This window comes from Ochlerotatus camptorhynchus, unplaced genomic scaffold (assembly GCF_037179485.1).
Source record: "Ochlerotatus camptorhynchus isolate MF236.1 unplaced genomic scaffold, CSIRO-AGI_Acam_v1.1 ptg000258l, whole genome shotgun sequence".
Classification (NCBI taxonomy): Eukaryota; Metazoa; Arthropoda; class Insecta; order Diptera; family Culicidae; genus Ochlerotatus; species Ochlerotatus camptorhynchus.
In genome coordinates, this window is record NW_027040748.1 from 942,922 (window position 1) to 956,197 (window position 13,276).

Genomic DNA, 13,276 nt, shown 5'->3' on the forward strand with positions numbered 1-13,276 from the left:
TATGTTCTTCTTTCTCTTTGAGGGCGACCCCGGCGTAGTGGTTAACATCCACTCACGCCAAAGTCACGAGTTCAAATCTCACCTCCGGACAAGTCACGAATGACCCAAGAGTGTTAAAGTGACTATAATAAAATAAAAAAAAAATCTTTGGGCTGTTCATTAGCTACGTAGACAGATTTTTGGGATTCTTGACCACCCCCCCTCCCTCTGCGTAGACAATTGTCCATACATTTTTTTTTTTTTTTGTATTGGCTGTGGATACTTCTCAACACCGCCCCCCTAACATGTCTACGTAGTTAATGGATAACACCTTTCTCTTTCTCTATCTATTCTCGTTGTTTTTCGTATCTCTGAAGAACTTTGAGATTTGGGCGTAATTGCTTTTGTAAACAAACACGTCTATCCCCGATTTCTCGTGAATTGAAACTCAATCTCGCAAACAGACGATACTAAATGATAGAGGAATCATTTCTTAACCTGATTGACGTGTTTGTTTACAAAAGCAATTACGCCCTTATCTCAAAGTTCTCTGGATCTCTCGTTGAATGTTTTATTTTCTTCCTAATGTGATCGGGACGTCGTGGGTCGATGGGTGTTCTGATACCGGTTCCGAAACTGCTTGTAATTGTCAAATTCCAGGGACGTAGACTTAGTATCAGTGCTGCGATTTGTCATTTTCATTGAGAAAACTTCAGTGGATATAGACAAAATTCATTTCAACAGCAACACTGATAGAACTGAAAATCAAAATTTCCTTTGTCAAAATCTCACTCTTTTATTTGTCAGTGACAAAGATTCCCTTGGTGAAAAAACTGTGAATTTGCGCATTCTGTGTCACATTATTGTTCTCCAGGCTGATAATGATGATGATTCGTATTCACTTAGATGGTTCTATGTAACTGTTTTGCTAAATTAATTTGATTTCGATAGTAATTCAGCAAATGAAAAAACTGCACATCGTCGTCACTGATAGTAATATCACTGACAATTGATATTGATTGCTACTGATGGTGACTCTCTGGGTTGTTTTGTTATTATCAGTTTTTAGTGTCGAAACTTTGCAGCACTGCTTAGTATACTCATATTTCCACTAATGATTGAATTCCGCAACCGAATTCGAAAATTTTCAACGGATCTAAAACCGAATAGGGAAAACGCTTCTATAGTTGCGGTACGTTAGAAGCGTTAGGTTCCTATAGTTGTGTACGGAGTCTCCATACACAACTATAGGAACCTAACGCTTCTAAGCCGGGTAAAGCATAAGAACGCCTATCAATGGTTGTTGGGTTCTGCCCTGACCGGCGATTTGCGACCTCTGTGCACCTGAACTCCGATTCTTACCTCCACGCGGTGCCCGGTGGGGTTGCTGGCGGTGATATTTGCCGTCAGTAATGCGAACAAGAACGGGGGATCATTGTTGTCACTAATGCACTATTGTTTATAAGTCGCTAGTGTCGGTGATGACGATGATAGAGCAAATAGGTTATAGCCAACTCTAAGTAGCCCGTGATTATCGCTACCTGGGGATGCTAATCGGCTGGGTGCTGGTTGCGACTTGGCCGTCCTGAATGAATTTTTTCCACCTCTTCAAGGTGGTTCGTTTAAAAGGACGTTAATAAATGGAAGCACAGCTAACGCTTCTAACGTACCGCAACTATAAGAGCGTTTACCCTAATAGAAAAAAACCAAGGAGACAACTAAACTTGACGTCCGTTCACAAGCAATAAACTGTTGGTTGTGCTATAGTATTGAAAATTGACTACTATTGATTGGAGTGTGATAACATGAAAAAATAATGTATGGATTTATGCTTTTCTGATCCAACCTTCTAGTAGGTAAGATTGTATTTTTATTTTTTATGGTTACTTAACGCATTTTAGGTCATTCGTGACTGTATGGGAATGATTTCTGAAGTAGGCAGGATGCTTCCCGAATGCAATTAATTTTTGAAAATAGTTTAATTATGTCAGTAAATGTAGAGTATTTTAAGCAGTAGTCTACATTAGAAAGGGTCTACGATAATCCTAGACCCTCTCTAGTCTGCGTCCATATGGCAAAAACCGAAAAGAAAACACAACGTGGCTACCTTTTTTAACTTTAAATCATCTTTAATTCTTGTATTTGTGTGGTTTTACATGTATGAATTATCAAATGACACAAATGTGCCTTTTCAACTTTAGTTCATTTGAAATTTTTAATTATTTTTCAAAGTTCCCAGTCTTATCAGGCCTATTTTAAATAATGACCACTTTGGTCACACCCTGGACGTTACAGAAGGATATAGGCAGTTCAAGCAAGATTTATTAATGAATTAATGATTTAAAGAATGAATTTAAAAGTATTAAATTTACTATAACTAAAAAACATACAATTTAAAAGTATAGCACTTAAGTAAACCTAATCCATTCAAAATATGTTTCTGTCCTGAACGAAACAAAATATGTGATTATTGTTTGCGTAGAGCGAAGGGCATAATATTCGATTCGAACGCTCATTTTCATCTGGTAAGCATACCAGATCATCATTTAAGAAATATACATCTCAGCCAACTTTTAACTTTTAAGATTGACAGAAGCTAATACTCTCTTTAATCTCATACGCGTGTATCTGTTACATCCCTTTTACTCGACTGCTTCCATTCCTCCTGCATTTGATTGAATATTAATACCTGCACACTCCCTTTATTCTTTTATTCAGTTAATATTTCTCACATTATCCATACGAAACGTACAACACACGCGTGCGAGCGGATTTTTATGCGGTGACAATATTTAGCCATATTCAACGTTACCATGACACTGCCTGGTACCATAGAGCTAGAGCGCAGAAGAAAAAAGGATCACTACGATGCATATGCACGCGCCTTCTCCCACCCAACCCTCTGCGGCATAATCCTTCAACGATTAACTTTCTTACCGATCCGACTCCCTTCGATGGTCGACGTTCACACACGTTTGCTCATTCTGAAACTTATTAAATATTTATGGCGTCGGCAGTTAGAATCTCTGAATGGATGGATTAAGTTGCGTCCTAAATTAGACATTAGCGGTGATGGTTTAATGTCGGGATTAATGTAGATTTTATTCAAATGAGTAAAGCCGTCTATCGGTAGTGATAAAGATGTGACTCAAAATCGGAGGTGCTGCTTTAAACTGGCACCGTCCTTAAATCAGATAGAGAGGCGTACATAAATCGTTGCTTCTCGTTGCTAATGTGTGGGAAACTCGGAAGTACGCAAAACCCCAGTTCTCATCAAACTGAAACCGCAATTTAGAGGGTAATTTTCAACCATCCGCGCCCCGTGTATACGAGTTTGAGCCTTGGAAAGCGCAATGAGTATGCGGTGCATCGTGGAGAGAGTAATTGGCGCAAAAAGTGGCTGCTCATATGCTTTGTGGAGCAGTGGAAACTCTTCCACCGTGACGAGCCGTTTCGTATCGCATTGCAAGCTGAAGGGTCATCACATTTTCGGCAGGTCCTATAGGCAGCCCGTGAAGACCGGTCATCGTTTTTGATGAAAAACAACAAAGCACGATATGCCTTCGAAAAAGCAAGCGAACCGACATGGGAGTTTGCTCTTTTTTGGAAGCTCTTCAAAAACGCATATATTAGACTCAGCTTTATTGGTTCTGCTCTCGTGAGGTTTTAAGGCTATAGATACGTGGCAAAAGTGCATGCATGCAGAAATATATTGCGGATGTTGAAGTTTTTTTTTGATTATCCGCCGAACAGTGCAATATTAGAAATTCTCGTGAGAATACATGCAAATATTGACAGCAGAATTGATATCGCCAAAAGTTCAGTTTACTAATCTTGATCTTATTATTATTATTATTATTACATGTACTAGTGCAATGGTGGTTCAAATTATCCGTTTTGTTCTATAACACATTAGTAGCAACTTGAAACTACACTGGCTCTTTGAAGTTTATGAGCACCTAGCTCTAGCCTTTCACCGAAGACTTCAAATCAAGAAGACTGGCAACTTTGTCAGAATCCAAGTGACATACAGTAGCGCTGCGTTTGAGTGAAGGTGGAAGCAACGCATAGAAAAATGAGCGAATACACAAACCTTTCTTCTGAGGATGTAATCTTTGCTATCAAATTCGTTCGAAGCATTTACCTTTGAGCGGTAGATGACGCGATTGTACCTGTCGCATAGCGTTCGTATGAGAAAATTGAAGAGTTTCCAGTCTTCTTGATATGTTGTCTTCGCTTTCACCCAATTTCTCTACGAGCTATTTTCGAATTCTCTTGGTATTTGAGGTATCACATGATCAGTTTTAGTTTCACTCCGATCTGGTCACTTTCCCGAGGGAACCCGGAACATCTCCCAATTTCCCAATGTGGTCCAGAACAGATCTTATTTTTGAATTTTCATGTGATTTGAGGTGTCACATGATGAGTTTTATTAAAGAGGCTGACATGTTAAAATTGGAACAATAGATTTTCTGTCAAAGTAATAGGAAAAGTTATTTCAGTCGAGCAGAAGACCTGTCAAATGGATAAGATGTCGCCTCCTTACCCAATTCAGTCTCTTTAGGTTTTAGCACAGCCTACTATTTTTTTCATGATTGGTTTTCCGACGATCTTGTTTTCTGTACTGAGTAACGGTGCATTGAGGGCAGCTCCCACACCTGGACCCTACTTATCGACGGATAAACTGAAGGGCCGGGGTCCAACGGCCTTACTTCCCGTGATCAGAGATTTTATGCCTTAGAAAATCCCGACGGCGCCGACTGGGATTGGACCCAGGCCGTTTGGAGTGAGAGGCAATCACGCTTACCGCTACACCACCAGCGCCGCTAAACAGCGTACTATCGTTACTAACCGGTGGAAACTAACGATTTTAAATTGGCTCACTACTTGACTAGCCTATTGGTCCCAAGCAAATCGAATAACGTATCCTATTCTAGCCAAAATTCTAGTACTACACTATGTTTGTTTTGATTCACTGTGAAAGTTTGACAGATGAAATTAGGGGTTCGTGGATTTTCCTATGTTTCGAGGGGTGCATCGATTAGCTTGGGACCGAAGATAATACCAGAGCTGAGCCAAAAAGTTGAGCACGTTTCTTCTGGACCTTCTAGTCTTAGAGTTACCTCTATATTCCAGTTCCATTTATCTAGACTCGGTGTATAAGAGTCACGCCAAGAGTGAAGCCAAGTCTACATATTGAACTGTCAACCCGGCTACCTTGGTAATGACCAGTAAAGATAATTTGTAATATTTGTTGATGATAATTTTACGAAATCACTGATATAACGATTTACTACAGTCGTTAATTTTATTTTTCGCTAGAAGTCATTCGAAGTTGATGCAGAAGTCCTCTGTTGCCAAGTGAAATGGAAGGGAATCTTTCGAAAACTGTGTTGCGTGCTCCACTATTTTTCTCTTGACGTGGCTCTTATACACAGACTCTACATTTGACATTGCAGAAACGAAGTTACGACGTGTAGAAATTGGCTACTTTGTAAGAAATTCACCCTGTGCTGCTATCATTGTTAACAGTATTTTAGGTAATTTTATAGACTACAATACACTCAAGTCAAGGCAAGTTTTTTCACGGTAAGGTTGGCGCCGCTGAGTCGCAATTAAGGGGTTACGCCATTCTAGGATTTTCAAAAAAATCGATTTTTTTTACATAAAAACGTACTCTGAAGTGTCAAGAATAAGGGACAATTGGTTCCATGTCGAACAAATTAAAATTCCGAAAGTTATAAGCGAAATTACAAAACTTTGCATCACGCACCTGAACAGTTCGGGCCGCCAGGCGGTGAAATGTACAGTTACCACTCGGCCCACACGATAGCATCTGCAATTTTGACTCAATTTGATCTAGACTTTGACGATTGCATTCTCTGATTAATTATCTAGAGAAGTACATACGAACTTTTCAATTAATCAAAAAATGCAATTGTGGTAAACAATTTTAGAAACAAATTTCAGGCGAAAAAACTGATTTTTTGCAAAAACAAGTCCTATTTGGGTAAAATTCAAAAATTTGTCATCTCCGTATGTACTTCTCTAGGTATTCTTATATAAAATAAGAAAAACCACTCGTTTTTGTTCTAGGTTCATATTTACTACGAAGAAAGTGTGGGCCGCGTAACACTACACGGGAAGCAGTGCCAGGAACTCGCAGTGCTGCCAACTGCCACACATGGTTTCCCCTTATGAAAAAATACTGTAAGCACCCCTAATTATGTGAACTATAAGCCCAAATAAGTTAATTTAGTATGAGACTTTATTAAATAACAAAAAAAAAATTAATGAAGTTGGTGCATTTTTCTGTATTCTAGGGTGGCGTAACCCCTTAACAGGATTATTATGTTTATAACGATACAACCTATCGAATTTATTCGAATCACATTATCCGTTTCAAGCCATACATACTACGAAAAAGTTATGTAAATTTCGGTTCCCTGAAACCGACACATGTAAGTGGCCCTTTTGACATAAGAATCAGTTGAAAGAAACGATAAAATTAACTCAATCAAACGTTCTCTACGTCGAGTTGTTTATGTTTCGGTTTGAGAACACTTAATTTTACATGAAAGGTTTGTTGGCGTTCCATGGCTTACATCCAATATGGATTACGTCTCGTGTAAAAGTAGTTATTTCTAAGTGTGTAGGTAATCGAATGGCATGCTTTAAAAAATCCCAAATTTGTATAAATTCAGAATTTTTTCAAACAGGGGAAGTGGCTCTAATGTTGGCGTATGAATCTAAGATTGGGCCTATCACTAAAAATCTCGAGTGTCAATTGATGAATTTATGTATGGGCCAAACTTAGGGGCATTTGGGCCGACATTACATCTATTTCCCCTATGTCTATTTAGATCATAGCTTGCTATAATTAACATCATTTTTTTAAATAAAGAGTGTATTCGATAAAAATGGCACACACATATTTACTCATTAAAATTGAACCGATTATTGGATTTTCTTAAAATATTCAGGAAATGAAAGACTACTAATGAGTTATGATTTACAAAACTTGTTTTATTTGATTTCGTCCCTCATCCTGAATGCCCGCACCTTCCTTTTCACTCCACCCATTAAATTTTGTAAACCCGATTTTCCCAGTGTTTTTGTTGTTTTTACCCAAATTTTCTTCAACTCCAGTTTTATTTTAATAGTTTTGGGATGTTTGCGAAGTTCCGTCTTCACAATTGACTAGAATTTTTCAATTAGGGGAACTTCCGGTGAATTTTGTGGGTTCATATATTTTGGCACAAAATTGACTCCGTTGGCTCGGTATCACTTCAACACGTTTCGAGCGTAGCGGCAGGATGCTAGATCAGACCGAAACAGACTTGATCCTTTGTGCTTCCTTATGAATGGCAAGAGACGCTTTGATGGATGAATGGAGCGCTTATTTCCCCACATCAGCAAATCGTCTGGAAGATCAGGAGCTTCTTTGCAAGTTTCGATAATTTCTTCTTCCGAACTTAGACTTGGCAACGAAATATTCATGCCCAGGAAGTTGATGGAAGTCTTCCTTGACGTAAGTTTCGTCATCCATTACGATGCAATACGATTTGGTGAGTTATTTCGTGTAAAGTTTCCGGGCGCGGGTTTTCGCAGTGATGTTTTGATTTTAATTCTGGTTTGGCGCTTTTTGCATCTTTTCAACATATAACCCAGCACGCTTCATGGTTTTCTGCACAAAACCGACTGACACCTTGAACTTTTTAGCGACATCTCGAATTTGGACGGTTCTTGAGCTCTTGCACCACTTTCCTGGCCGTTTTACTGTCCATTGGATCACACTTACGACCACTCCCTTCCTTTCTTCGAGCACTCAGACGCTCTTTGAAGAATATTATCACACGAGACACAGTTGTATTTGCAATTCCAAGCTTTTTAGCGATCTATCGGTGGGACGCCTCTGGATTTTGATTGTAAGTGCACACATTTTTTTTCACGGACAATTTCTTGTTTCGACGACATAACTGGAACTACTGTATGAATAACTATGATACTTGACAGATGTAAACAATACAATATGAATAAGATTTACTCAAATTTCAGGTTTTTTACTCATACGGTTGAGAAGTTACAGAAAATTTTCGGTGTGCCATTTTTATTGAATACACCCTTTAATATTTAAGCATGTTCAAAATTAAAACCTAGTTAGGTTTTTTACACGGTATTGCCGTTCTAGGAAACATAATTCGATGCAACTGACAGCCACAGCATGCTATTAAAGTTGATGATCTGACGCCAACTGCTCATTTTTCTGTGAGTTGGCGATACATATCCCCCGTGTAAAAAAAGGCCTGAGTGTATATGTAAAAGCTATATGAATATCTAAATTTGCCAATCGACTGATGACTAATCCCTAACAGTTCAGAGCAATTTACTCACCCTGCGGTTTCGCCCGCTGCTTCCAACCATCAATCAATCCATTGGTCATATAAATACCTTCAGGCGGCAATCAGAAACCAGTGCAGTGACACCTAGCACGTGGCTGTGATTTACGAAAACCCTAAAATTTACTTCTCATAGTGCTACGCATTCATACAAGGGCAAACAATTTGGTCTTTGGGTCTGGGATAACAACCAGATACAAAATAACCAATCGTTCCGGTAAAGCGACCTTGCTTTATTTGTTTTGTCCCGATTTATCTGGATTTCATTTTTATGAGCGCATGTATGTAGCTCTCCCGGTGCCGAGCATAAATAAACATCCGAAGGACATCTCACTCTCCGCCTGACGGTAGGTATATTCATGTTGGGATATGACAGTGCAGCAATTCCGGAATCGTAAGCAAACAAGTCAACCTTATTTCCACAGTCCCATCCCAGGGTTGTTGGCGATATGGGAAGAAGGGGCGCCATTTCGCCGCACTGCGACCAACCGCTCCGGATCCCGTTCACTGCGGATATGTAAGCATTTCACAAAAGCGCAAACGACAAAAGTGAGCAAACAGTCAAGTACCGTAAGTAAAATAAATATTGGCAGCAGTTTCCAACGCAAACAGTTGTAAACAAAAGATTGTACTTTTTTCTCGTGTGACAAACATTGGCCCTCGGAGCCATATATTTGGGAGATTGCGATTTGATCCTGGTGCTACAGAATGTATCACAGGTTTGCTGCTTTGTCCATCTCCAAGGCTCATGGGTACATATGGATCGGGAGTGATTATTGAATGAAATATAAATATAAGGGCTGTCTCTAAATACGTAGATTTGAGAGATTTTGAACCTGAAAAAAAGCGATTAGTGAAACATGAAGTTAAAACTAAATAATACATTAAGGAAACTAGATTTTACATTTGCAATTTTTTACCAAAGTTTATTTCCATTGTTACAAGGTAAGATTTTTTACTTTGGAATCACTATTTAGCTACATTAATACATACAAGCATACTTACAACAATATATTAGCATAATTTATTCGTATCTACATTCGGCAAACACTCTTAGCACTAGCAATGGCACAACCATAAACGTCATTATCATAATTCCTACATGCAACTATCGATTCGCCGCACATCATATCACCTGTCCAATAATAGCCGGAATCAATTAGACAACTGCACGGGATTATTCACCCAAAGCTAATCAACCGCTCATCAATCTCAATCGCCAATCAATCTCGGTGGCATGACTTGTCGTTCGACTCAAATCATTTGGGATATAAACTTTCCCCTGCCCCGTCGGCAAAAAGCTACGGTAGACGATCGGGAAATTTGAACAGTGTCCGTTTCCGCTCTCGCTTTCAATTGTATCCGCTAGTATATTGATTAGCATAATTGCCCCTGTTCATAATATGTAACAATAAATCGATTAACATTTTGTTGCTCTTTTTTACAACCCCGACCGCAGCAATTGTTCACTTTCAGGGGGATGGGGTCGTGTTTTATTCTGAAATCACGTGTTCAAAGCAACTTGATTGATTTACGGTTGCTGCTGCTGATGGTGCTGTTGAAGTGGATGTAGCGGATGACCGGGATGTAGCAGCGCTGACGGTGGGTGTGGATGTAACCCTGGCCCTCCATTCAGCGTCCCGGTGTTCGGCGGAGGCCCCTGATGGTGATGGAGTACACTCGAACCTGGATGATGAGAATGATGCATATGGTTGGGTGGTTGGTCGGTACCGTTGTTCCCTATGGGACCGTTGCTACCCGGAGTGCTTCCGTTATCCGGACCACAGAAGTATGAATTTTGCATCGAGTAAAGCCGATCGATCGGATTCAAAAGCTGAGCATGGGCAGGGGTCATCGATGTTGTCAGTTGTTGCAGCGAAGGGTACTCGATGCCTATCATTGCGTTGAGTGGAATATTTTCGCTTTTCACAATGTTCGATGGGTCTGTAAATAAAAGGAAAACATTCTGTTATGAGAATACCACTTGCAAATGAACGCCTGGATTTTATTCAGTTACACAGCGTTGCTTCTGACAAAGAACTAATATGATTTACAGGGGTGTTTGTCCTACACCCTAATGCCTTAACATTGTTTGTCACTATATAATTACAGACTGATTATCAACCCCACCAACTTACTTCCCCAACTTACAGCAATTTTCAATTTTATCTCGCGCTTATTTATTTGTCTACATAAAGATGATCGTGGCCCCAATCTTGGTTAGCTTAACATAACATACAGCCTTGCAAAAATAATGCAAAAAAAAAAACAAACTGCACAAAAATATTATTTTACTGGGGTCAGCAATATTTTATTGGGTTTTCATACATCTGAAAAAGTCAGTAATCCAAAAATACCCGTCCAATGTAATTGAACAAATAATATTTACATTAGTGTTTCAGCGTTATATGGAAAAAAGTTATAGTCTGGGATTTCAAACGCTACCCCCTGGAATGGTAGTTTGTGGGGTCAGAAACTCCCTACCAAAATTTGAAATCATTTGGGTCATGAGAACCCCTCACTCAAAGGGCTTGAAGTTTGTATGGGGAAAATCGACAAAATGTAGGGGAGTCACTTTCACATTCGTAGCTCTAGGTGGCGCTATAGTAGGTTGATTTTCTTCGTATACAAAATTTAGAATCTTTGGAGTGTTGGAAACATCTTGGCTCAAAATCGGATGTAAATCCGAGTTAACCCCGAAAAGTTATTAGCATTTAAAATGAACACCACCTAGTTTTGGGGAGTGCCTAACGCTCTTTGTGCGGTTATTATCTTTATGAAAATGCATACGAATAGCAATGTTTGCATGGGTATAACTTTTCTGTTTCATCAGGAAAGTGGCTGAAATTTTCACAGGGAGTAGAAAAATGTTCGTAATTATGGTCTACTGAAAATTGGAACAGATTGGTCAAGTGGTTCCGGTTTTATTTCGGGTTTCTGAAAGGCCATCGTGGCGGGGGAGAAAAGGAACCAATCGTCTAGAACAAGGTGATGCTGGAAATCCACAGCAACAGGCATCTATAGGTAGAAGACTGATGCAAAATTTGAAATTTTCGCTCCACATTGTGCAAAAGGTTCCAATTTGGTACCAGATTAGCCTTCCAAAATTTGAAGTCATTTAGTAAGAAACTGACTTGGTACAAACCATTTGAAGTTTATATGGAAATTACTATGGGAAAATCAAAATTTTGTATTCATATCTATCTTATAGTTAACACTTTTACTCTGCTTTAGAAATTGATAGCTGTACTTATAGTAAATTTTTACAGCAACAACTTTGTTCAAGATCATTTTTCGATAAAATGTAAGAATCAAAAGTTATTAATGATTCAAGTCACTATTGTCTTATGATTATGCTCAATCAACTGCTCAGCAGGCAACATTGGTGTTTCTGGTGAGTAGAATAGAGCTAAAACATCGTGGCTATAACTGTTACAGAAAGTATAAGCACACTTTCAAAATAACAAAAAAGTCATGTTTTTTTAAGTTTTAATAATTTTATTTGGCGAATCATATTTGTATTTGTATTTCAAATGATATTTTACTCTCGTTTAATCAACATATTTAATCATAGCCAAGACTCCTAACTTTTCCTCGAACATGACCCCTTAGCTTCTGCACAGTGGAACTTCCCACCTTTTCGACCACTTTTGGCCAATCTTTTTTGAATTTTTGGGTGTCGTCTGCTGGTTTTATTAATTTTCGAAGCTTTGCTTTGGTTAAAGCCCAAAAAGTTTCGATTGGCCGTGCCTCCCGGCAGTTCGGCGGATTCATGTCTTTTGGCACGAAACATACATTTTGACTTTTGTACCATTCTAAAGTGTCCTTTGTGTAATGACATGACGCCAAATCAGGCCAAAATACTACTTGACCTTCGTGCTGCCTGATCATCGGCAACAATCGCTTCTGGAGACATTCCTTAGCGTATTTCTGAGTGTTCATCGTCTCCGTTGTGATGTACGGACTAGATGTTTTACCACACTCGCATATTGCCTGCCAAACCATTACCTTCTTACCGAATTTTTCGGTAAAAATTGCCTTCTCCGTTTCGGGGATGTCCTTGCCTTCGCTTACAGTATAGAATTGTGGTCCGGGAAGCATTTTGTAATCTAGTTTCACGTACGTTTCGTCGTCCATTATTATACACCCAGCATTTCGACACAATAACGAATCGTAGAGTTTGCGAGCCCGTGGTTTCACGGACGCGGCCTGTTTTGGGTTCCTTTTGGGTTTTTTTCTGCTTCCGGTATGTTTTAGTCCAAAGACTTTGGCACGCATGACGTTACTCAACGACGTCCCTAGTTTTTTCGCAACATCCCTAACGGAAGTCGCTGGTTTTCGTTTGTAGGCATCCCTAATCTTTTTATCGATATCCAGACTTACAGGACCGGATTTCCGGCCACTCTTCGGCGCATCTTCAAACGTACACTGTTCTCTATATTTTTAATCGCAGTTCGTACCGCTCTTCCTTGGCCAATTTTCTCAATGAGAGTCCGCTCACAGTGCACCATTTGTGCACGATACTTTTCGTTGTTCCGGAGTAAGACCACACATTTTGACAGGAAACCCAAAACTGAGCACTTTTTTGATGCTATGTCATTCAGAAATGAGCAAACAAAAGGACGCAGCCAAAACATGTTGAAATATTTCATTATATTCAAAGTGACCGTTAAAATAAGGTGTGATTATACTTTCTGGAACAGTCTATACTATGTCACACTGCAAAATACAGTGTTGCCCACAAAAAAGTTGCTTGATCATGCCATACGATTATCAATGTCTTAAACAATTAATAACTATTTAATATGATGTTTAACTGAAAAACAATATTCGGCAAAGGTGTAGCTGAGAAATTTTTCCCAAGAATAGCTATAGGAATTTTTAACAGTGCTACATAT

At 39.2% G+C, this 13,276-nt stretch overlaps 1 protein-coding gene across 1 annotated transcript in view; it reads right to left on the reverse strand.

The window, feature by feature from the left end:
• Positions 1-9,413: 9,413 nt before the first annotated feature.
• Positions 9,414-13,276, reverse strand: part of LOC135705142 (LIM homeobox transcription factor 1-alpha) — a 77,905-nt gene continuing 74,042 nt past the window's right edge. Inside the window, exon 7 of the mRNA XM_065226728.1 lies at positions 9,414-10,322. Coding sequence (XP_065082800.1) covers positions 9,910-10,322 — 413 coding nt within the window. The 3' untranslated portion in view covers positions 9,414-9,909. The remainder of the gene's footprint in view (positions 10,323-13,276) is intronic.